Source organism: Calliphora vicina, chromosome 2 (genome assembly GCF_958450345.1).
Source record: "Calliphora vicina chromosome 2, idCalVici1.1, whole genome shotgun sequence".
Classification (NCBI taxonomy): Eukaryota; Metazoa; Arthropoda; class Insecta; order Diptera; family Calliphoridae; genus Calliphora; species Calliphora vicina.
In genome coordinates, this window is record NC_088781.1 from 58,952,047 (window position 1) to 58,979,745 (window position 27,699).

Sequence of the window (27,699 nt, forward strand, 5' to 3'; positions counted from 1 at the left end):
TGGGGGTGGAAATAAAAACTAAAAAAACGCGTTTGTAAAATTTCGTATTAGAAATTAATAAAAAAAATTCAAATAAACTTAATTTTTGCAGAAATTATGGAATAAAAAGCGGAAAAATCTATTTATAAAACCTTTCCAGATCAAATATAATTCAAATATTTTGAGAATTGTTTGAATTTTTAAGTTTAATTGTAATAAAATTTTGTTATAATTTTTAAGGTCGCTTTTTACAACTCTGCGTGTTTGAGGAGTGTGGTGAAAGTGGTTTTGAAAACCAATTCAAATAAATAAAACAAGTAAGAAAGTATGGTCGGTCAAGCCCGACCATATAATACCCTACACTAAGTAAAAGATCAAAAACATTTTTCTTTTAAAATTTCAATAATTTATATTTTTGAGTGATTTTCGGAAGTGGGCCTTATATGGGGGCTATGACCAATTATGGACCGATCACCATGAAATTAGGTCGCGTGATTTATGTTTATATTAAAGTTAACTATATTGAATTTTGTGTGTATACCAATATTTTTAAGTGATTTATGCACGTTAAAGTGATTTTCTGAAGAGGGCATATATGGGAGCTATGACTAATTATGGACCGATCGTAACAAAATTTGGTGACATGAATTTTGTGTATATAAAACTTATTTGGAGCGGAATTTGTGGAGATACATATATAAATTAAACATTTATGACCGATAAAGTCCAATTTCGAGAGGACATTTGTATGGGGGCTAGGTGAAATAATGGACCGATTTCAGCCAGTTTCAATAGGCTTGGCCCTTGAGCCGAAAAAATACTATGTCCCAAATTTGATCGAAATATCTTCAAAATTGCGACCTGTACTCTGCGCACAAGGTTTACATGGACAGCCAGCCAACCAGCCAGTCGGACGGACGGACGGACATCGTTTAATCGACTCAGAAAGTGATTCTAAGTCGATCGGTATACTTTAAGGTGGGTGTTAGACTAATATTTTTGTGCGTTACACACATCTGCACAAACGCATAATACCCTCCCCACTATGGTGGTGTAGGGTATAATGATAAAAATACATTCTTTAGTTAAGTTTTTTTTTACAACCGACTTAGTTTTTTTTTGACAGCGTATCACTTCTTGTTATTATTCTTTGTTTTTGAACATATTTTAAATGAAAAAAATTATTTTTTTTTTTGAGAAATTTTTAATTTTTCCTAAAAGGCACAATCACCCCAAAGAAAAAAATGCAAAAAGGCCCCAAAAAATGATTGCCCCAATTTGTTTACTTTGGGGCCATATTTTCTGGGCCCATAATTCTCAGCTCCTCTAAACATGTGTACATAGAGAATTATACATAGAGACGAGACACTACGATTTGTCAAACAAAAATACAACAAAAAATATGTTTAATACAACAACAAAATACATTGACTAGCATGTATTTTGTTGTTGCGAGAGATAGGTTTTTGACAACAGACTTAGGTTTTTGACAATTACGTCTCGTCTCTATGTTACCCTATGCATGTGTATTTGACTTCCAATTTATTTACTTTTAATTTTGTATTAATTTGTTTTAATCATTTTCTATTTGTGTTAAAATATAAAGTTTTTCTTAATTTAAATTCATCCTGTTATTTATTTAATCTGTGTTAAAGAATATTTCAAAAAATGGCGCGTTTAGTTTTTGTGGAAAATGATAATAATCCCGCCAGTAGACGTTATAGGGTAAATTTTTCGCCAAACCAACAAAACTCTAAACAAAATTCTGACAAAATATTTTTTTCGTTGTTTTTGCAGGTTAAGAAAATTGGTGGTTGGCGTAGTGTGCGTTTGTATTTAGAGCCATCATCACGTAAATGGTGGGAGGATCCGGATGTGGTGGTTGCGTGAGTTTGAAAATTGCTTGATTATTTATATTTGATAGTTTTTATTGTTATATTTTGGAACAATTTATTATGTTTGTCATTTATGAGTGTTATTTAAATGAAAGGTTTATTTTTGCGTCTTAATCACGTGCCAAATTTATGAGTTTATTGATTAAATAGGAAAACTGTGATAATTTATGCATTTTGGTGATTGATTGAGAATGATTGCCAAATACAAACACACGTACATATAAAAGTGATTCAATTAGAGGCTTTTAGAATTTTAAGTAATTACTAATCTAGCTTAAATATGTTTAATTCATGTTATAAACTGAGAAATTGAGCTGCTAGTGTCAAAATATTTAACAAATGCTTTTAACGCAAACTAGCCACAATTTTTAATCTACAAATTAAATTATATTTCACTTATTGAAAAAGAGGAAATGCTTAAATGGCAAAATCTGAAGACCCAAGGTACATTTTTTAGTGATGAACGGTGGAATTAATGATAAATAAAAAAATTATTTTGAATGTTACATTGTTAAACTCTTGGCAACTCTTAGAAACCTAAAGAGGTGGTAGCAAATATTATAACATTTTATTTGTTTAAGTAATTTCAACACCATTACAATTTTATATCATTGATGATTTATTATAACTCTGCGGTTTATGAAATAATTTATGATTCAGCCTATAATAGACACACTTACCAATTCATTCCATATGGCAATATTTTATGGATTTTTAGCTTTATTTGTCAATAGTGCCTCAACAATGCTGTATAATTTATACTCCTTTTTATGGTTTATCTAGTTGGCCCGGTTCGCTTCGCCACCCCAATAGTAATTAAATTAATAATTGTTTAAAATATAGGAAATGTGATTTAGTTTTGAAGAATATACCATGATATTGAAATATATATTATCCTGTTATTTTTCCATGTTAATTAATACAGGAAATTCAAAAAGCACAACTGAAGAAGTGGACAGAGCTTTAATGGTACGTTCTTACTTCACTAGAATCACATTATCATCATTATTTTAAAATTTCTCAGTCACTCATGGTCCCTTTGTGAATTCTCATTCAGGATAATATTTTCACTAGTTCACTCTAAACCATAAAGTAATCAAAAAGTACTAATAGGTGTATGACTTAAAAATGCGGAATTTACAATAGATGGCGTATCTTTTGAACGCGGTTCTTGTTTTTAATTACTTATATGTCATTTTGAAGGGTACATATCTGTCATTAATACTCACTTAATTATTGAATACCAAACACCTGATGTTCATTTTTTGAAAGCTAAATATGAATTTTAAATATTCATTGTAACTGTATTCGTTTATAAGATATAATCTTGCCGAATTTAATCCTTCAAATTTGCAAAAATCACTTCTTTGTGGATCTCATATGGAGAGGGGAATCTATAGACCAAATGTCATGTCTCTACTTTTTGGCGTTTGATTCGGGCGATGTTGAATCAGTCAGTTACTCAGTTACATTACTCTTTTATACATACATAGATAAATTCAAATGTATTCCTTACTAAACCTTTATAATACATTTAACTCAACTGCTATTATTGTTAACTTTATTTTTCTTTTTTTTTCGTTTAATGAAATTAATTTTTTCTATTTCATATGAGCTGCAAATTGAAATTAAGACAAATAGCAGTAAAATGATTGTAATTGAATTGTAAAAAATATTGTAATTGTACCATTATTTTAATATTTCATTTGATATTTGTTAATTTTTTATTTCCAACGCATATGCATATCTACATACTTGTGTGCCTGTAACAAAAATATATGAATGCAATTAATAATTTAAACACACCCATGCTTTGATTTAAAGTGCTCATTGACGGCAAATTGGTCTAAAGATAAAAATAAATAAATAATATCTATTATTATTATTAAATTAACAACAAGTTGGCACTTATTAAATTGTGTCTCCTACCATTTAATGGATGATATTATCAATTAGTGTAATTTTCATCAAAATATTAAACAATAAATAAAATAAATTTATGACTTTCCAAAGAAACATCTTTTTCGAGTCCAAAAATAATAGATTTTAAATTTAAAAATTTAGAAAATGTTTATTAAGTTGTAATGCAAATAATGAAACTATTTTGGAAACAAATCTGCCATTGCTAACTGGTTGATCCGATTGATATGAAATTTAATATAGTCATAGTAGAAGAGTATTCTCATTTTTTTTGACGAAGATCCATAAAAGATCAAAGATTTAAATATAATATTAAAGCCCAATTAAGCATATAAAAACATTCTCGCATGTGGAATTTATAATCGATTTCATTCAAGTATACTTGTTAGTTAAACAGTCATACGAAAAATGTTTTAAAGCAATATATTTAAAAGTTCAAAAACAATCGGTTTTAAATTTGAAAATTTAGAAAATATTGAATTTTCCTTTTTTTATTGACCAAAGAATCTCAATTGCACTTTGCTTTCTACAAAACAATATTTTTAAGGTATTTATAATTTTTTTTTCCAAAAGTTTCTTAATAGATATAGTTAAGAAACCTCCTAAAATATGCTTAAGGGGGTATCCCTAGAATTAAACCAATTATTCTAAAATTAAATTCTTGGGAATCCAACATTGAAGTATTCGAATCAGCCATATTATTTTTTTTATCAGTCTAATTTGTAATAGAGGTCCTTAGCAGAGTCTTCCAAATTTAAGCCATATTATGTTGCAACTTTGGATTTATCGTATTTGTTCTAAAAGCCCAAATTATCAGCTTCGGACCTAATGTGATTCCAATGGACTAAAATCTAAAAATTCCTATTTTAGAATTTTTTTAAGGGATTTATGGGATTCTTTTTCTACAAATTATTTTAATTTTACCAATTTAATTTTTAGAATTACATAGTTCATCTGGGTAGGAAATTTCATAAATAATAAACAACATATGGGCATTTCCTGGGGTCACGAACGTACGTTCGTACGCTTTTGATGTCCAAACAATATAGAAAACAAAACATTTCCTAGCATTTTTTTTGCGATTCGATAGCATTTTGGTAGCCCTATGTTTAGTGCAAAACATGGATTTCATCGAGTTTAAGTTTTCTTAATGATAGTTATAAACATGTGGTAACGAATGTCGATCAAGCCCGACCATATAATACCCTACACTAAGTAACAATTTTCTTTTAACCCGGCAATTCCCAGTGTCACCTACAGGTGACAAAGATTAACGGTAGTTTTAAACATAGAAACAGATATCATTGATAAATAATGATATTATTTATATACAGACAAGAACCTGTTTTATATCTGATTTTATTTTGGCAACGCTAGAATTTTATTAACTAGGGGATTTTTAAAAATCTTTAAGCAGTGTTTTTGATTTTCACATACTGATGTGTGTTTTATGATAAATAAGTTGTTATAAAAATGCAAAACGGTAAAGTATCACAATAATTTTTTTAATAAATACTGCTAGATATTCAGGCTAACAATATCAGCAAGTATTTTTAGAAAATTATTTTTTCTCTGCCCAGTGTCACCTATTGGTGACCCCCGCTATAAAATCGCAACTAGCTATATTTTTTTTTTTTTTAAACTTATTTATAGTGTAAACTAGACGTATTTTTACTATTTTTAATAAAAACAAATTGTTTCTCCCTTTGGCGAGGGTATGGGAATTGCCGGGTTAAAAATTCAATTATTTATATATAATTTGATGGGTGATTTTCGAAGTGGGCCTTATATGGGAGCTATGACTAATTATGGACCGATCATAATTTGTGTAGATACCTACTAGGGTATTCAATTAATCGGGTTTCTGGTTTAATCGGTTAATCGAGCAAATAATTAATCGGGGTTTATATTTATTCGGTTAATAATCGGTTAATTTAAAATTATTCGATTAACCGAATAATTTTTATTTTAATTTTAAATTGAAAATACAACAACGAATTTTGTGTACAAATACATAAAAAACAAAACAAAACAATTCATCCAAAAAATAGCAAATATGGTATTTGAGATCTTTTTTGTATACACATGTGAGTTTTTTTAGGGTTTTATTGAAAACTTCAGAAATAATCATTTAAAAAAACAATATAATTTAAATGATTTCCTTTAAAACTATTTTTTCTTTAGATTTAATAAAACTTGACTTGGAAAAAATTCTCTCGCTGATGTATTCTTGGAGAAATCGAAATCATGATAAAGAATATCCAATATATCAGTTCTTCTTTTAGTTATACCATTGGAGTCCTTTTTGGATTGTGTTAGATATTGAATACATTTAATAGTTTCGCAAAGTTCTGATAAAATACTCTTTTCCAAACAAATTTCGTATATACATGTAAATACAAAGTTTCAAATACATGTAAATTAATTAATTGAAATTTGTTTCTTCATTGATACGGAAAAATAAATACAAAAAAATATGTATGTTAAAGTGCAAAAAAAAGTAATTTCGGTTAATCGACACAAATTAATCGGTTTATTTGTTATTCGAAAAACGGCAATTTTAAATTATTCGAACAGTTAACAGTCAAAAATTAATCGGTTAACCGATTAACGGTTAATCGATTGAATACCCTAATACCTACCAATTAAACATTTATGATCGATAAAGTCCAATTTCGGGAGGAGATTTGTATGGGGGCTAGATGAAATAATGGTCCGATTTCAGCCAGTTTCAATAGGCTTCGTCCTTGGGCCGAAGCCTTCGTCCTTGGGCCGCAAAAATTATATCGAAATATCTTCAATAAAACACGATGATTATTAACATTTTATTTGGTTGACTAATCGTAGGAAATGCCCATATATAATATTGGGTGTATGTCTTTAAAATACTAGATTTTTTTTTGAAATTTTAGCTTTTATTTTGAAACATTTGTACAATATAAATATATTCAAAGTATTGCCCATTGTAGTTATGACATTTTCCCATCTTTATGGCAACATATGGATTATGTGAAAAAAGAACTGCTCATCTTTTGAGGCCAAGAACGAATCAAGCCAATTTCGGATACTGTGTTCCAAAGTGAAGCGTATCCCAGAGAGAGGGTTCTACATCGATCGAAACAAATAATAGTCGGACGGTTCACGGGGCAGACAAAGCATTCTGCATCGTTAGAAACATATAATAGTCGGACAGGGCACGGTCTGGACTATAAAGCGGGTGAGGCAAAACTTCCCAAACACTTCATTTAAAATACATTTTAACAGGTATTGCAATATGTTGCGTTTTCATGATGGAATATTTTTCTGCAAATTCTCGCTTCAAGCGAATCAGTTGCATTCGGTACAGGATCCCCGTTATGGTCTGGTCAGACTTCAGTAGCTCATAAAAGATAGGACCTTTTTGCTCCCACTAATTACTGAGCAACCTTAGTGCCAAGGATATTTGGCTTTGGTGTCGATTTGGCATGTTGGTCGGGCTTCACATACGCTTCGGTTTATCAAGGATTCGGTGCAAACATGATTTTCTTTTATAGAATTCAAGCATAATTTCAGACATGCAAAACCGTTCCTGCTTATGGATGAATCCTGCTGCTCGCAAACGTTTTGAAATTGCTGTTTGAGTAGATCCCAAGCTCTTGTTGGGCTTTACAACAAACTTCATGGAGTAATGCCCCCAATTCTTGGTCTTCCAACTTGTTTGACTGTCCTGGGCGATATTTGTCCAAATCACCATTTCTGAACCGCACAAACCATCTCTCATACGTTGAAACCAAACCATGAGCTTTGGTGAGCAATCGGTATGCTTCAGCGGCACTTTTTTCAAATTAGAAAAGTAAAGCAAAACTTCTCGCATATGACGCATATGGCACAAAATTTTACATTTTCAAAGCAAAAAATACTTTGTTATTTACACTATAATGTTCAATAACCAAGTGAGAATAAATGACTGTATGTACCCTTCAAAATTACATATATGTAAGTGGATTTAGTTGGGAAGTGCCTAGTAAATGTTTTTAATTAATACGAATAGTGTTTTCATGGAGAGGGAGAATTTCCTCATTGAAACAATAGCAGTCCAATTTCAACTCGTTGATATAAATGCAATTTTTTTAATTACAATTGGAAATTTCAACAATTATAAACTTCTGAAATAGAAATTAAAAGTTCTCAAATACAATTGGGAAGTTGGGAAATACTCTTTGAAATTTCTGAAAAATATATTGAAAATTTCTGAACTACTGAAATTGCTGAAATACAGATATAAAATTCTGAAGTACATTTGAAAATGGTGTAGATTCTAGAGTTTCCAGTTGTCAGTTACGATATTAGGATGACCTTTAAAGCTTGTGATTAATTAGCTACATAAGTATTTGTAAAATAAATGTTAAGGATACCATTTTAAGTATAGAGTTTTGTTTGGTCGGTTATAATCAATGATTATATTCTTATATGCTTTTTTAGATTTAAATATAATAAAAAATTATTATGTTCATACTTTCTAATTTACTTGATGCAAATTTAAATCTAAATTGCGTCAGTTAATTGAAAAAAATAATAATAATTTACAATGTAAAAGGAAAAACAAGTGTTTTATGTTGGTTTTGTGGTAGAATTGAAAGTGTTTACATACATATATACAAATATATAGTAACGACCTTGACCTAGCCTCGAGGGATACTAAATAATGTATATATTTGAATCCTCACAAACAAAGTAAATATTATCTATTTTTTTTATCTCTTCCTTCAACTTGAGCAACAACGTAAGAACATCCAAAACATAGTGAAATATACATACACAGAAAAAATTATATTTCAGTTCAAACATTTATCCCATATTGAACTCGTTTCAATTATTTCATAATTAAATCAAAAACAAAATTTCTTGATATTTTCTATTGAATTTTGAGTTTTGAATTTGATTATTTTGACAATTGAATATACAATTTTCGTTACTGGTTGAATTTCAAATACAAGAATTATTGAATAGATAATTTTCGTAATTGAAACACTAAAAATAACAAAAATGTGTTTTCAATTACGAAATTATCTATTCAATCATTTTTGTATTTGAAATTCAGCCAATAACGAAAATTGTATATTCAATTGTCAAAATAATCAAATTCAAAACCCAAAATTCAATAAAAAATATCAAGAAATTTTGTTTTTGAGCAAATGAATACTTGATTTAATTATGAAATAATTGAAACCAGTTAAATATGTGACAAATATTTGAATTGAAACGGTTTAAGAAATAGTTTTTTTCTGTGTAGAGCGCAAACTAGAAAAAAACTCAAACCAAAAAATTACTCAAAATAATTACACATTCCAGTGTAGTTTTTGTCTTCACATAGTTTATTTTACTAATCCATTTTTACCACTGAGGTTTTTGACAACGGAGTTAGGTCTTTGACAGGAGAGTTTCCGATCTATGTGTACTTATCCAACTATAATCCAAACCACCATGTTGTTGTTCCATTAACTGAAAATTATTTATCAAATACAATTTATCATTTTCAGCAATAAGTCACAACAAATCATAAGTTTTTCTTACAAAAACCTTTAACTTTATTAATTTATTTATCGTGTTGCAAGTAATTTTTTCTACTAAATTTTCAAATTTCTATTGGAATGTTAACTTGGCTCACGTGACTTTGCTGTTTGGCTTTATTTAGTTTAAATTAACACCCACTACAACATACAATTGGCTGGAGTTGTAAATATTTTCCAACTAAGTATTTCAGTTGTAACTTTTATAAAGTTAATTTGTACTCCAGTGTGAAGTGAAAGTTGAAGTTTTCAACAACATTTTTTCATGCACAAATACGGCAGCAGTCTGGATGTCGCCTTTGTCTTTGAGGGTGTATTTTTGGTCAATTTTTAAATGTTTTGAATATGAATTTTTTTGTTTGTTTGCAAATATGGTTTAATATTAAGAGATTTTAATTGAAAACAATTTTTCACCTACATAATATGAATATGAAAACGTATTAAACAAAATATTTACTTACCAGCAAAACACAAGGATACTATGACTGGATTATTCCATTAAAATAATAGAGATTTGAAACCATTAGTATTGCTCAATTAAGATTATTAATTAATTCATATGTACAATATTATGGGTCATTACTAAAGGGGACTTACGATCATCTGTCGAATTAGCTGTCATCTATTCACTATATTTTGCCAAATCATCATGGACGGATATAGCGTTCAAATGGTAAAATTTTCCATCAAGATGGGTGTTATGTTCGGGCAACATTCCGCTAATTTCTTTCAAAAAATCATCTTCAGTGATGAGTCCCATATCTGGATGAATGGATACGTCAACAAAGAAATTTATCGAATTTTAGACGATTCCAATCCATATGAGATCCAAGAGCATCCAAGGCATTCCGAAAAAGTCACAGCTGGGTGTGAATTTTGGGCTGGCGGTGTTATCAGCCCTTGAGAACAATGTTGGCCAGACCATCACCGTCAACGGCGAGAGCTATAGGTCGATGATATGGTTTGAACAAGACAGCGCTACGTGCCATACAGCTCATGGCACATTGAACATTCTGCAAGAGCAATTTGAGGGCATGGTCATCTCACGTTGATGTGAACTGGCCACCGAGATCGTGCAATTTGACCCATTAGACTTTTTCTTGTGGGGTTTTCTTAAATCGCAGGTTTATTCGATGATATCTCACAAAGAGCATTTATTTTCTTTAAAATTTTTTCCGTATTTTGCGCATTTTAGTTATTGACCGATCGCCATAAAATTGTATACTACGCCAAACGTATTTGTGATGAATATAATTTGGATACGGATATTTTTAATTTTCGGAAGTGAGCCTTATTATCATAAAATTAGGTCCATACTTCATGTTTAGTAGCTTAGGGTTTCTACAAAAGAATTCCAGTTATTTCTGTTTCGTGCTAGTAATCTTAATTCGTTAGACGATTTGCCGGTTTCTTTAAGAACATTTCACGTTGTTTGCGGTCTTCCATGACGCCTCACACCTTGCGGGTTCCACACAAGAGCAACATGGAGAGGATAATCGTATTCAGCCATACTTTCTCTATCTTATTTCGGAGTTGATGATCTGTTGGTGGTTATTTCTGCATAGGTAGTCAATAGATATGGTTCTTGGCCATCATATTTGGAGAATATTTCGATGGAAATGGTGTTTAAAGTTGTGGAGTTTTGCTTTCATATCTGTGGTAACTAGCCATGTCTCTGAGTCGTAGAGAAGCAATGACTTCACGCACGCATTAAAAATTCAACAGTGCTTATGTTTTTTACACGGCATACATTTCGTGGCTTGACATACGTCATACGCGCCTTCTGTATGCGACTTATGATGTCCTGTTTAGCTCCACATTTGGTTGAAAGAACGCTATCCAAATATGTGAAGCTGTTGACGTCTGCTATGTGTTGGCCGTTTATATTAAATGTTATATGGTTTGATTATTTAATTCGCTGGTATTCTGTTTTGATGATATAGATTTTAAGGTCAACCTTTAACAACTCCTGCTGTAAGTCGTCTAGATTCGATTCCATGTGTTGATGCGAGTGCTAGAGCAAAACAATATCATCAATTTCCAAGGCTTTCATTTAGACACGAACTTATTCCCCGTTTGTTGCTTGTGCTGTCAAAAATTGCTAATGGAAGGTAACTACTGTCTTACAGCGAAGGTGGAATTGAATGGTTCACTAATATGGTATTCAATTAATCGGGTTTCTGGTTTAATCGGTTAATCGAGCAAATAATTAATCGGTGTTTAGATTTAATCGGTTAATTTTAAATTATTCGATTAACCGAATAATTTATATTTAAATCTTAAACTGAAACTAAATCACGAATTTTGTGTACTTATTGAAGTATATTATTAGTAAAAAGAACAAAAACATAAAAAATAAACAAAACATAACAATTCAACCAAAAGGTAAATAATTTTCTTTAGTTTCAATAAAACTCGACTTGGAAAAAACTCTCTCGATGATTGTAGATGTTGGAGAAATCGAAAGTAAGACATGATAAAGAATATCCAATTTGTCAGTTATTTTAGTTTTTTCTAAGCATAAAATCCTTCATTATACCATTAGAGTCCTTTTTATACTTTTTAGATTTTAAATACTTTTAATAATTTCGATAGGTTCTGATAAAAACTCGTTTCAGTAGTGTCTCCAGTTTCGTCTATTATCATGTTATCATCCGAAAATTACATGTAAATTTAATATATCACTTATTATACTCACTAAACATATATCGCTCATTTGCTGCAACAACGACATAATTAAAAAAAAAGTCGTTTCGAGAAAAACGGCTTTGAATGTTTTATTACATTATACTATTTCTTGTATAAATTTTCAACAAATCATGCGATTTCCGAAATAAAACCTGATTTAAATAGTAGATATTAATGTCTTTCCAATCTGAATTTAACCCAAATTTTTACTTGTCAAATACATAAACGAGAAAACATGAATTTTAATTTTGACGTTTACAACGAAAAAACACTCTCATACAAATATTAATTGACTTTTTTTAAAACTGATAAAACTGCATATATGAAAGGCAAAAGAACGGTGTATATTTTGTATTACTCAGTTCAAAACTCCCGGATTTTGAGTTATGACGTTGTTGCAGCAAATGAGCGATATCTTAAATGTTCAAAAAAATATGTAATTTTACTTTGACATTTGTATTTGAATTAAAATGGAAAATTAAAAACAAAAAAAATATGTTAAAGTGCAAAAAAATAAATTTCGGTTAATCGGTTAACCGACACAAATTAATCGGTTTATTCTTTATTTGAAAATCGGCAATTTTGAATTATTCGAACAGTTATCCGACCAAAATTAATCGGTTAACCGATTGGATACCCTATTCACTAAGCTTGCCGTTGTGCAGCACTCTGAAAACTATATTTATCGATGCATTGCACTAGTATAATTCTGATTGGTTTGCCCTAAAGTCGTCAAGTGGACAGATTTCTTCCATTCTGAGGGCATCGTTTCTGTATTCTATTTGTATGGGACTTATGTGTGTTAAATTTTATTTGGATAGTGACATTTTTATAAGATTAATGCATATTAATGAGAATATCGGAAATGGGTCTTATATGGGGGTTTTGATGTATTATTTGGGTAGAATGATTTTAGAAACAATTATTTTTCTATCTAAATATCTCTTGAACTAAAACTATAGTTTTTGTCACATGAATGTTTTTATAATTGCTGTAACCCAAAACAATTTATTCTTTAGCAAATTCAATTTTGATATTCCCCCTCCTCCACAAAAAAGAACCTAAAGTTTAACACAATATTTGTTTTAAATATAATAGAATGCAAATTAAACCTTTTTAACACCATGCCAACACCTGAATATTGACACACAAAACAAAAAAAAAAACAACTTTTGAAACTCAATCAAATCAAATCGCATTATTTAGATGGCAAATACAAAAAAAAATATAGAAAAAGACCCCACAAAAAGGAATCTAAAGACAATGTAATGTAGCAATATTTGGTAAATATGAAAGTATAGGAAAATGGCAATAGAGTGGAACAATTATAAGTAAATCCACCAGCTAGAACGAATTTGATGTACACTACAGATACATATGTACGTCATAGTTGGAATGTTCGAGTATTAATTTAATTCAACATAAAAACAATTTTGAAAACTAATAACGAACATTTAACATTTTCTAACAGATGTTATATTTGCATATATATGGGGCATTTCACGTCAAGTGAACCAACTTTTGAAATCGATGTCTTCCGATCGCGATGAAATTTGCACCAATGTTAGTTCTATTGGATAGTAATTCGGACACCATTTTTCAACAAGATCGGTCAAGAACTCTCTGAGTTATAGGAGGTCAAAATTTGACATTTTGGCCAAACAGGTGTTTTTTTTATCCATATAACTTATTACCTATTGTTCTTAGCAAAATGTGTCCCAAATAGTTTAGATAGCTATTTATGCAATCTTTCGAAAAAAAAAATTAAAAAAATTTAATAAAATATTTTTGATTTTTTTTTAAATCAAAAATATTTTTGACTTTTTTTTCAAAATGGGCCCTTTTTATTTTTTTTTTTTATTTTTTTTAAGAAAGCTTAGGTCTTTTCCTAAGCGACCTATATGGTCGCTTAGTGGGATGCGAGTGGGATATCTATCAAAAAAAATATTTTGTAACTCAAGATTTAAAATTTTTGAATTTTTTTTGCAAAATCAAAAACTTTTTTGACTTTTTTTTAAAAAAATGGACCCATTTTTTAATTTTTTTTTTTGCTCAGAAGAAAGCTTACGTGTTTTCCTTTAACACCCTTTTTGTCGCTTAGTGGGATGCGAGTGGGATATCTATAAAAAAAATGTTTTGTAACTCAAGACATACAATTTTTTACTTTTTTTTGCAAAATCAAAAACCTTTTTGACTTTTTTTTCCCAAAATGGACTCTTTTTTTATTAATTTTTTTTTCTCAAAAGAAAGCTTAGGTCTTTTCCTTTAAAACCTTTTTGGTCGCTTAGTGGGATGCGAGTGGGATATCTATCAAAATAAATGTTTTGTAACTCAAGATAAAGGTTTTTAAATTTGCACTATTTTAATTTTTTTCATATTTGTGTGTAAACCTTAAAAATTAAACTTACGCAGAGAAACTAGACACATTAGCCTTTCCGATGGTATGTAACATACCCAACTAAAATTTCATAGCCTCGATACTGTAATACCCATAATATGTTAACCTCAGGAATAAAAATCACTTTTTTTCTATGGAAATGTTGAATAATTTAATTTTGTTATTTATTTGTAATAATAATTATTTTAATATATAATAATAATAACAAAAAGATGAATAATTTAGTAAAATTTAATCTTAATCACAATAGATCAATTTATATAATAACTATTTTTACACTTAATGTATGAAGTTTTTAAATTTTCAAATATCCATACTTTTATCCTCCTTATTTGTCACCTTTATTAGGTGCTTTTTTTTTGTCAATCCTTTCTTGGCGTTATTAGATTCAGCTACTGATTTCGCTGCTGGCTTCTTTTTTGGCTTTGGAAAGAAATCGCATTGAGTAGATGCAGAAAACTTTTTTAATTTGAGTCTTCCATCGACAAGCGGTATGAAAGCATGGTATTGAGCAGTGCCATCGATTGTTACCGCAGCATCGAATCTGCTCTTTAGTGTTTTCAATGTTTCCTCATGATCCTCTTTGCTACTAAAAACTATTTTAGTTTCTTTACAATAATTCTTTGCCCAATGGAATAAAGCAGTCGCATCTAAGATGCGATCTTGATGAGAGCACTGGGGGCTATACTTCGCTGCATTTCTTTTGAGGTTTGCTCCAATACCATCACATGCTCCTTTACCATGAGCAGTAGGATAAAAATGCCACTCAGCTGGCATTCCAAAATCTTTTTCATGAGCTGTAAGATTTGCGAAGCTACTTTTGTTTTTAAAATGTTGACGAGCTCCGTCCGAAACGTAGTATACCTTTTCTACTGTAAATTTTGATTTTAGATAATTTAGTATTATCTTCTGGTACTCATAAACTGCAACGGTGTCATGTTTTAAATCGTCGGATATGATTGCCATACTTTTGTGTTCCAGGTTTTCTTCTTTCATGTAGTAAATAACTACTGTGAATATAGTTGCTTGGTCGTTATTGAAGTGGAATGCTTGTATGGAATCCTGAAGAACATATTAATAGTTCTCTGCGAAATCAAATGAAATAATGAATTCACCAGACTTCAAATGTGTTTTCAAGTCCTTGAAGAATGACCACTGCTCTTTGACTAAAAAGTCATGGGTTCTCAAATTTAGCAATCCTCTACACAGTTCTTCCACAAAATCATCCACATTTAAAATTATGGTTTTCAGTGTGCATCTTTCAGTCTGAAGCCAAGATTCAAATTTTAACTCCTCAATACATTCTCGATCAAAAAACTGATTTCCGTATGTCTTCAGAATGACAATAAATAGTTTTTTAAGATCATATAGGTAGTACGTTTTAATGAATGAGTCTAAAATCTTTTATTAGGGTCAAGAAGGGCTTACATACTAAAGTACCTAGTTTAACCAAATGTTACAAATAATAATAAAAATAAACCACCATATAAATAACCTACCTGTCAACTTCTACCTCTCCACCCACTTCTTAAAGTCAAATGTCATAAAATAATAAATAAACTGGTACTTCGGAGAAGGGCCATAAAATATTTCCACTTGATTCCAAAAATTTGTTTCTGGGGCACCTGATATTTTAACAATGAAAATCACGTGCGCTGAAAACTACCTCTAGGATTGACTAAAAAAGCCGCAAGATACAAAACTCGGACAAATTTTGGGGGTGGAAAATTAATAGCGGTCGGCCTCATATTGCACCCCTCCAGTGGCTATTATCGGTCAGTTGTTGTGGTTTTTATTTTTAAGGTTTTAGAAACACTTACACACAAATATGAAAAAAATCAATTTAAAAACCTTTGTCTTGAGTTACAAAACATTTATTTTGATAGATATCCCACTCGCATCCCACTAAGCGACAAAAAGGGTGTTAAAGGAAAACACATAAGCTTTCTTCTGAGCAAAAAAAAAAAATTAAAAAATGGGTCCATTTTTTTAAAAAAAGTCAACAAAGTTTTTGATTTTGCAAAAAAAATCAAAAATTTTAAATCTTGAGTTACAAAATATTTTTTTTGATAGATATCCCACTCGCATCACACTAAGCGACCATATAGGTCGCTTAGGAAAAGACCTAAGCTTTCTTAAAAAAAATAAAAAGGGCCCATTTTGAAAAAAAAGTCAAAAATATTTTTGATTTAAAAAAAAAAAAATCAAAAATATTTTATTAAATTTTTTTAATTTTTTTTTCGAAAGATTGCATAAATAGCTATCTAAACTATTTGGGACACATTTTGCTAAGAACAATAGGTAATAAGTTATATGGATAAAAAAAACACCTGTTTGGCCAAAATGTCAAATTTTGACCTCCTATAACTCAGAGAGTTCTTGACCGATCTTGTTGAAAAATGGTGTCCGAATTACTATCCAATAGAACTAACATTGGTGCAAATTTCATCGCGATTTCAAAAGTTGGTTCACTTGACGTGAAATGCCCCATATATCAACAGGGGAGCTCACAATCTTTAGCTTCACGGCCCCCTTGAACCATCTCATTGAAAGCACGACCCACAAGTTAAAAATGGGAAATCCAAATTAATATTAATAAAATAAAAATTGAAGATGCGATATCCAATTTAATATTGAGAAGATAGAAAATGTAATTCAGAAAAACAAGTTAATGTTGAGCAAAAGAAAACAAATTGAAATTCAGAGGTCCAAATTAATATTGAGAAAAAATAAATTGAAATAGAAATTAAGAATAATAGCAAATTAATATTGAGAAAAGCACAATTAATTGAAAAACCGAAATTAATATAATGAAAACATATACAATATTGAAATTGAGAAAGTAAAAATTTATGTAATTGAGTAGTTGTAGTAGTTTCTCAATTTTAATTGTTTTTTATCTCAATATAAAAATGAATTTCATAATCTCAATTTGGGTTATCTGAATATTAATTTCGGTTTTTCAATTTCATTCAGTTTTTCTCAATATTATTAGCTATTCTTAATTTAAATTTGTATTTTCTCAATATTAATTTGGATTTTTTAATTAGCTTTTTCTCAATATAAAATAGAATTTCTCAAATATTAATTTAAATTTGGTTTTTCTCAATTTCAACTTGAAATGGTGTAGTTTCACCTAAATATAACATGACAATTGTATGACAAAACAGCTTCAATTCTTCAGAGCCAAACGAAAGTTTTTGATTTCAACTAATTCAAAATCAAATTTAGCAAACGAATTACATTTAAATTATTACATCTTGGATTATATATTGGGTGTATAACATAAAAATGCGGGATTTACAATAGATGGCGTATCTTTAGAAAGCGGTTTTTGTTTTTAATAACTTATGTCATTTTGAAGGGTACATATCTGTCATTCAATCTCACTTAGTCATTGAACGTGTAAACAACAACGTATTTTTTGCTCCGAAAACGTCGAATTTTGTGCCAACAAAGCGTCATATGCGAGAAGTTTTGCTTTATTTCTTTAATTTGAAAAAAAAAAACTGGCGCTGAAGCAAACCGTTTGCTCACCAATGCTTATGGAGAATGTGTTCCATCGGTTTCAACGTGCGAGAGATGGTTTGTTCGGTTCAGAAGTGGTGATTTTTCCACGGAAGACTAAGATCGACCAGGCCAGCCAAAAAAGTTTGAAGACTAAGAATTGGAAGCAAGAGCTACTCAAGCAGCAATTTCAAAACATTTGCGAGCAGCCATACGAATTTATGACCGAAATTATGTTCGAACGCTATAACAGAAAATCATTTTTACTTCATCATTACTTGCGATGAAAAACGAAACCATTACTAAAACCAGAAGCTTAAGTGAGCATACGTGAAGCCCGGCGCTAAGAATGATCTGCATTTGGTGGGACCAAAAGGGTCCTATCTATTATGAGTTGTTAAAATCTGGCCATAATATACGGAATATATGTAACTGATTCGTTTAAAGTGAGCATTGGCAGTAAAGGTTTTTTGGAAATATTTCGGTATCTTGGGAGTTATTTGATATATTGTTTCGAAATTTTACATGGTTTGAGCTGAGGTGTTTTCAAGCTGATTTACGTTTGTTCAGCATCATATCGATAATGGGGGTCAGTGCGTAGAAAATCAAAGTTGGTCACTTCGGGTCTCAAATTTTTTAAAAAAATCGCCAAAATTCTTTTATTATCCGAATGAGCTCAAATTTTAAATATAAATAGAATAGGTCTTACAAGTATAGGTTATCTCTATTAGTTGAAAATATATTCTGGTTTATTGATTTATTTTTTTAATTTTGCTCGATCTTTTTATGGTTTTTTAGATATGGCGGACCTAAAATACTAAATAAAATAAAAAAAATGCTAACAGTTATCTGTTCCCTATATACGCATGTTTACGTTTTTTCCCAAAAAAGCCCATATATTTTTTTCTTTTGTAGAAAACAATTTTCTTCGGAACTATATAGAATTTGTATATGATCCGGAAAGATAACTTAATGCATAAGCATGTAAAGAAACATTTGGCTCACTGAAGCAGACATATCACTCCACAGACCTATCCAAACTTGGCCAATTTAAAAAAAAAAATAAATAAAAAATTCTAAAAAGGCAAGGAACGGATCCACGAAAAAGCTCCATATTATAATTTTTTAGTTTTTAAGTTAAATGAAGTCGCAAAATTTCATAACGTTATTTAATTTTACTAAAATATTAATCCTCAAGTCACAATGTTTTCAACAGTATCAAATACATACTTATATAAAAAGACTTTATTTACTCCTCAGAAGTTCCACAAACCTTGCCCCCTTTGACAACTTTGTACATTTTTTCATAAATTTGTGACCCGAGGTGACTAACTTTGAGGGGCTACCCACTGACCCCCATTATCGTTAGGAAGCTGAACAAACGTAAATCAACTCGAAATCAGCTCAGGCCAAACCATGTGAAATTGCGTAATAATATCTCCAATAGTTCCCAAGATACCGAATTATTTCCAAAAAAAAAGGTTCTAAAACACTGTGCAACACTCGGCCACATGTTGCAATACTTGTTAAGTGAAATGGTTGGGAAGATTTACCTCACCCGCTTTACAGTCCACACCCTGCCCCGTCCGACTATTATTTATTTCTATCTGTTCTTTGGAACAGAGTATCCGATGTTGGCTTGATCCGTTCTTAGCCACAAAAGATGAGCAGCTCTTATGGCTCGGACTCCATATGTTGCCAGAAAGATGGGGAAAAATTCATAGCTAACAATGGCCAATACTTTGAATAAACTTATATTGTACACAGAAAAAAGTTTCAACATAAATATTATGATTCGAATTCATTGATTTCAATTCATAACATTTATAAATAATTTCTTAAATAGTATGATTTTTTTAATATTTTATGTTTTGAAATAAAATCTAGAAGGCTTGAAAAATATAATTTCAATTTCATTTTTATTTTTATATTGTTCAAAAATTTTTGAAATTTTTCATGGAAAATTTTTAGTTTTTTTATGATTTTCAGCTACAAAATGATATAAAAAGCGCGAAAATGATTAAATTGATTTAAGAGGATGAAATGCTTTTATATTTATGAATGTTTTATTATGTTTAATGATAATTTTTAAGTTTCAGATATTCTCCTTTTTATCTTAAAATATTGGCCAATATATGGCTATCATGCAAATATTCTTGCACTAATTCATTATATAATACAATTATAATGCAATTTATTAAAAAAATTAAGTAAAAAAAGCAAAAATTTTCGTCATGTAAAATTTTATAATATTTATGAACATGTTCTTATTTTGAATGAAATAAGTTTGGGAAAAAAAAGTCAAGTTCGATTAATAATATTTATTACAAAATTCATTCCAATTATGAATTTTTTTTTTCTGTGTACAAATATTTCAAAACTAAGGATAAAAATTTGAAAAAAAAATAATTTCTAAGTCATACATCCAATATATTTCGAAGTAAGTTATTTTTCCAAATATCTAGAATAGAATTATGTGCTGTAAAAATAGTTTTTCCGAACGATTGGAAAATCTAGCAAATTATAATGATACTCAAGCCAGGAAAGAATTTGACATTGGTATTATCCTACAGACCGATTATTTAGCATTTTTCTTGCCTTGTTTGTCTAAACTATTTGAGAAAATTTTAATATTCTTAAATAGTCAAAACATTATCCCATATCATCAATTCGTACTATTACACAATATTAAATACATACTACCTTCTAGTACACTCAAAATACTAGAGTCTTAACCATCTGATCGCTTGTTTAGGATAAAATGCGGTGATTATCTAAGAAATGACAACATCCACAGAGACTTAGATATGCCTTTGGTCAAGGACGAATTTAGAAAAACTCGTGAGGCTTATTTGTCAAAACTACATCAACATTCGAACCCACTCGCAAGGCTACTTACAATAACTCAAGGCAGATCAAGGCTGCGTAGAGCTGTCTTACCACTCATCTAATTTGAGACTAATTTGGAATCATATTTGGCAAATTAGTCCACTCCACTGAGAGAACAATAATTGTTTAGTTATAAGGCGCCTAGACATTAAAGGCAGAAACAATATTATAATAAACGTATAAAAAAAAGTATCCATTAGGATAAATTACTTACCGATTGGCAAACATAAAATGCCCTGATTTTGGTGGTAGTGCAACAAATAAAAAAAATTATAAATTGATGGCTTATAAATTGAGGCAAATAATGAAAGCAAGAAAAAAAACAACAGCAATTTATATTCAAACAATAAACAAACAAACAATAGAAATTAGAACCTTTTGATATAAAAGAAGAAGGGGACCTAAAGGAACAATAAAATTCTAATGGTTTCAAAGGTGCTACACGGCAATAAACAAAGTGGGGGGAAGTATTGAAGTATTGTTTATAGAACTGTAATAGCAAAGTGTAGCAATGAGGTAAAGATGGCTGAATGTTGGTAAATTGTTATTGAAACGAAAAGTGTTACAAAAGTGTTGCACGTCTGAAATATGAGCTGTCATAACAAAATCAGACACTTTACTTGCAACACTAACTTTTGCCAAACACGAAACGCAAGAACACAAAATAAAAATCGAAAGTAACGTGAGTTATCAAAGTGCAAAAATCAACGAAAAGTTGCATACAACAACAACAACAAAAACTTAAAAAAAGAAAACTATAACAAAAAACTAACTTAAAAGAGCGTTTTTCAATTCACATTCGCACGATTTGCAAATCAAAATAAAGTTTCATTTTGCCACATACATCATTGCAATAGAAACTGAAAAAAGTACAAGTGTGAAATTTTGCATTAAAATTTTTGACGTGTTTTAAATTAGAAAAAAAGAAAACAATTTTCCTAAAACTAATTTTGCTAACAAATCGCAAAATGCGAACATTCAGCAAAACTTCATCACAGAGTTCCTTAGCCCAATACCAGCCACATCATGGCGTATCGCCATCAATTACACTGACATCGGCTGCAGCTGCAAAAACACCTTCACACAAATCGAAATTAACGGCAACGACATCACCGGATCGTACAACAAAATGTGCCACCGTTACAATGATGCTTGCCGAGCGTATAATTCGCAATGACTGGTCAGTCGAGGATGAACATTTCTTTGAATCGAACAACATGAACGTCTGGCAAACATTGGAATTTCTGTCGGGTGTTAATTCACGCAAACGTTATAATTATGAGGGCTATAACGATATCAATAATGCTATACGCACGTTAACGCCCTCCTGGCGTCGTGATAGTTTCGTTGAAAAAAATGTCAATCCTAACGGCGACGAGTCAAAAACTGGTCAAAATGGCAAGTACTCAACGGTGGCAAGTAGTACGTCGGATGCCAATGATAATTCGGTAAACCACAACGCTGAAGGTGTTGATGGTAGTGGCTTGCGTGATGGAAGCGCTAGTAAAGGTGGTGGTGTTGGCGTAGGACGTAAACAGCGTTCCTCATCATGCCATGGCAAGACCTCTAAAAATGTAAAAGGTGGTCATCGTAAACGACGCGATAAGCAAAAACTTCAAGTCAATGAATTGGATCCAGAATACGCTTTATCACCGTCAGATTATACGGATTTAATTAAATGCACGTAAGATTTGTATATAGAGTTTTGAGATTTTTTTTATTTTTAAAACTTGTATTTTCTTTTAAAAGGCAAACAAATCATTTATTTGCTTTATACAGTTTAAAAAAATTGTATTCAGATCATATAAAATAAACTTGTCTGAGTTTTTTATTACTGTGGGTCAAATTTTAAATTTTTTTAATGATGAGAGCACTGTACTAAATGAAAAAAAATTTATGTTAATGTCTGAGAGAATTCTTATTGTCAGAGTTGTATTGTGGAATTACGGGGATCTCTTTAAGGGTCAATTTGACCATTTTTTCGAGAAAATCAAAAAGGATATTTAAGGATTAAAATATTCCACGAAAATGTTTGCTGAAAATTTTCAGTAGGGTTCAAAATCTATTTTTGACCTATTGTTTCTAGAGCAAAGTTGCTAAAAATTCTTCGGGGAATCATGATTTTTTGTCGAAAATTTAAGGCCCTAATTTTGTAAATCACGTCACAAAGTGATATTTATATGGAAAGCAAAAACAAAATTTCAAAAATTTGAAAAATTAGTTTTTGTTTTATATACAAATTCTTAACAGAACAAACGCACCAAAATTCAAGCGTTGATTTGATAATTTGAAAATTTTGTATATAAAACAAAACAAATTTTTAAAATTTTTGAAATTTTGTTTTGCTTTCCATATAAATATCACTTTGGTGACGTGGTTTACAAAATTAGGGCCTAAGTTTTTTTCTAAATATTTACAGAAATATTAAATACTGGCAATAAACTAAATAAAACTGCTGGCAATAAAGATAAAAAAATATAATTTTGCAATTCCTTACACAATCCTACAAATATCCCTAAATGTCATAGTAAGAAATGGTACTCAACGTAAATTTTATATCCATAAATAGTATTTAAAACGTTCAATTAAATGTAACGTTCTTGTGTTAAACCTTCTAAAAGTTAGGTTTTTTCGTGAAAAAATTCTCAAACTAACAGCACAATTTTAAAATTTTTGACAGATTTGTTTCAGCTTCTGAAAATTACATAAAAAGTATGTTTTACACGAAATGTCCTTTTCAAAATGTTTAATTTTTATTGTAATGTTATGGGTTGGAGTGATGACCAAAAATATTAGCATAAAACACCCTCCTTAAAGTATACCGCTCAGAATCACTTTCGCGTTGTCCATGTAAAGTTGTGCGCAAAGTACAGTTCGCAATTTTAAAAAATATTTCGATAAAATGTTGTATATGTATTTTTTCCGGCCAAAGGACGATTATTCACCTTCAGTCCATTTTTTACCTAGCCCCCAATACTAATGCCTCCCGAAATTGGAGCATTTCAAGGAAATTTAGATTTTGGTTACATATTTGTTAAAATGATGTATTAAATAAACTTTTCGTAGCCTATCCTTATAGATAGCGGAGTCGATTAAGCTATGTCCGTCTGTCTGTCTGTAATTTTAATTTCTAGGACATTTATAACCTTTTGTTAAGTACTTGGGGTCAAAATTGTGCAATTAAGACATCTACACTAAAAATTATTAAAAATATAAAATAGATGAAATCTGTTTCTTAAAAGCAGTTTTAGTATTTTCTTACTTGGACTTCATTAATAATTATGGACTATTCATGCAAGAAGTCAAATTTACCTTTTTTTAATGCAATTTCTCATATAAACTAGACCATTATAATGTTATACCATCAAATTTACAAGCAATTTAAATGTTACCAGGAATAATAAGAAGTTTTTAAATTATATACAACTAGTTGACCGCCCCGGCTTCGCCCGGTAGCATTTACTAATGTTAGTTTTTCAAGTTTCTCCAACCCACGCACACCAGCCTGTTCCTATTTATTTGCAAATAAAATATCTAAATTTGTACTGCATACTTTAGGGAGCTTTTTTATTATAGTTAACTGGACTCACAAAAAAAGAACTTCCGTATTTTACCCGGAATTTTTGAATTTCTTTACAAACCATCTCCTGAAAATTTCGAATCGAATAAAAAAAAATCAGCCAAATCGCTCCAGCCGTTCTCACGTGATGACATTAAATACATGGGCCATCTCATTTATATATATATATAGATTTACGTCGCTGAAATATATTGGACATTGTATGGTAATGAGGTGGAATTGCCTAGAGCTAAAAAATATAATTAATGAATACTTCCTATCAAAATTTGCTATCGAAGGTAAAATAATAGAGATATTAGTGATTAGTGTTTTAATTGTGTTTTTTGATATTTTTTTAAAGAAAGGCAAAAAAAAACAAACACCCTTAAAACAGGGATTTAAGGGGTTAAAATGTTCCGAAAAAATATCCGTGAAATTTTATTATAAGTCCCTGAAAACACGAAAATTCAACCAGAAAGTCAGAAATATGACACAACAAAAGAGATCCTAGGGTTAATTTCGCATTTATTAAGAATTTTGTACCTCAAAAATTTAGCATGAAAAAAAAACTAGTGTTTATAAAAAACCGACTTTTTAAAAAACCGGTTTGTCGGTTAACCGAAAAATGGCCTTTTTTAAAAAACCGGTTTTTCGGTTAACCGATATCGAAAAAACCGGTTAACCGTCATATATGTGTAGAAATCATAAAATGTACAAAAAATTATATACAGCTTTAAATTTTTTAATTTTTAGTAGTCAGGAATGGTTAATATTAAATAACTATAAATATACAAAAGTGCTAAGTCCATTTATTTTGTAAAAATTTCAAAATTATTATCTCAGTCAAATGGAAATGATTATAAATATGTTACTAAATATAAAATACTTGTTTTAATTATTGGTTTATTCATTAAATTTCAACCAAAAAATGTAAATCACTTTTTTAATTTAATATTTGATAACTTTGAAATTTATTTTCACCTCTACTTTCTGATATGAAAGACAAAATGTTCCAAGTCCCAAAAAAAGGACCTATAAGATGTAAACGCACTTCCACTTAGCTGTGATTATTTGTTATTATAAAAAACTCCATTATCAGATTTCATAAATATTTCAAATAATGAATTTTAGAACGTTTTTTGTCTCTCCTGTAATATTTCTGAAAAGCTAACGAAATGATTAATAAATTAAAATTTTAAGAACAAAATACACTAATGAAGTCAAATTTATTGAAGGAAGGTATGTACATCGAATTCAATTTAACGTTTGGTAAGATCACCACTATGTTTTTAATGAATCATTAGTAAGATTTAGCCTAAACTTATAGAATTATGCGGAATTTAATTTTAATTTTTAATAGTTTCATTATGTGCAAAAAAGTTTTTAAGTAAACTTATCATCTACTACTATTTAGAATAATTGTAATTCTTAAAAATATTAATCTAAAGAGTTTTGTATTGTAAATCAGCAGTTTAGGTTTCAAATCAGACAAATAATGTGTATACAATGAATATTAAAAATGCACAAAAGAGTGAGATTTATCAATTTTAGTCCTAAATTTTAAAAACCGGTTAACCGAGTGATAAAAACCGGATAAACCGGTTAACCGAAAATCAACATTTTAAATTAACCGGTTCGCAAAAAACCGAGATTTGGAAGAAAAACCGGTTTTTCGGTTAACCGGTTTATAAACACTAAAAAAAACTAATTCAAACTTAATTAAAAATCACTAATATCTCTATTGCCTTTTAAAGGTTAAAAAAAATTTTTTTTAACCTTTAAGATAAATTATTGAATAAAATTGGAAATTAAAGCATACTTAATGTGCTATTAAAAAATTCAAATTATAAATTTATTGTATAAATTTTATTTAAAATCCAATTTTTGTTTTACACAAAATTGTATAAATTTACAAATTTTTTCAAAAAAGTCACAAAAGATACATTTTAGAATAAAAAAAAATTTTAACCGTTAAAAAGACCTTAGCTCAAAATTTATGTTATGTAACTTTGGAATGTAAAGCGATAAATTAATGAATAAAATTGGAAATTAAAGCATACTTCGTCCCCTTAATAAAACAATAGTTACAATAATTTTTTTGTCATTTCGAAATAATTGAGTTTAAAATTTTTGTGTTAGTAGACATCTAGAACAAAAGTAATATTTCAATTGATCTTTTGACCCACTTTGTGGAAGTAGAATTCACCAAATTTTGACCACATCTAGAATCAGTTATGTAGATTATTCCAAAAAAATGGTGTATGTGCTTATACACCATTGTTTTATTATATGTATTTATATTAGTATAAATTTAATTTAAAATCCAATTTTTATTTTACACACAATTTTATAAAGTCACAAAAGAGAATATTATAAATTTTTGTAATGAATAATCATAGATACATAAAAACACAGCTGTAAAAAAATGGAAAAAAAATGTTTAACCTGTTAGGCGTTTTATGTTTTTCGGAAAAAATATAATTTTAGCTGTAGCTTTGAAATCAAAATAAATTTAAAGAATAAGTTAATATGTAATATGGGCATTTCCTGGGGTCACGAACGTACGAAGCGTACGATTTTGATGTCCAAAGAATGTAGAAAAAAATACTTTTCCCAGCATTTTTTTTTTGCGATTCGATAGCATTTTGGTAGCTCTATGTTTAGTACATAAGATGTATTCCATCGACTTTACGTTTTCATAATGATAGTTACACAGAAAAAAAAAATTCATAATTGGAATGAATTTTGTAATAAATATTATTAATCGAACTTGACTTTTTTTTCCCAAACTTATTTCATTCAAAATAAGAACATGTTCATAAATATTATAAAATTTTACATGACGGAAATTTTTGCTTTTTTTACTTAATTTTTTTAATAAATTGCATTATAATTGTATTATATAATGAATTAGTGCAAGAATATTTGCATAATAGCCATATATTGGCCAATATTTTAAGATAAAAAGGAGAATATCTGAAACTTCAAAATTATCATTAAACATAATAAAACATTCATAAATATAAAAGCATTTCATCCTCTTAAATCAATTTAATCATTTTCCCGCTTTTTATATCATTTTGTAGCTGAAAATCATAAAAAAACTAAAAATTTTCCATGAAAAATTTCAAACATTTTTGAACAACATAAAAATAAAAATGAAATTGAAATTATATTTCTCAAACCTTCTAGATTGTATTTCAAAACATAAAATATTAAAAAAATCATACTATTTAAGAAATTATTTATAAATGTTATGAATTGAAATCAATGAATTCGAATCATAATATTTATGTTGAAACTTTTTTCTGTGTA

At 29.5% G+C, this 27,699-nt stretch overlaps 1 protein-coding gene across 1 annotated transcript in view; it reads left to right on the plus strand.

The window, feature by feature from the left end:
- The first annotated feature begins 1,551 nt into the window (after window positions 1–1,551).
- The window catches only part of LOC135951975 (cytadherence high molecular weight protein 2), a 97,641-nt gene continuing 71,493 nt past the window's right edge, over window positions 1,552–27,699 (plus strand). The window contains exons 1-2 of the mRNA XM_065501735.1: window positions 1,552–1,704; window positions 1,777–1,865. Of these exons, the coding sequence (XP_065357807.1) occupies window positions 1,648–1,704; window positions 1,777–1,865 (146 nt within the window). The 5' untranslated portion in view covers window positions 1,552–1,647. The remainder of the gene's footprint in view (window positions 1,705–1,776; window positions 1,866–27,699) is intronic.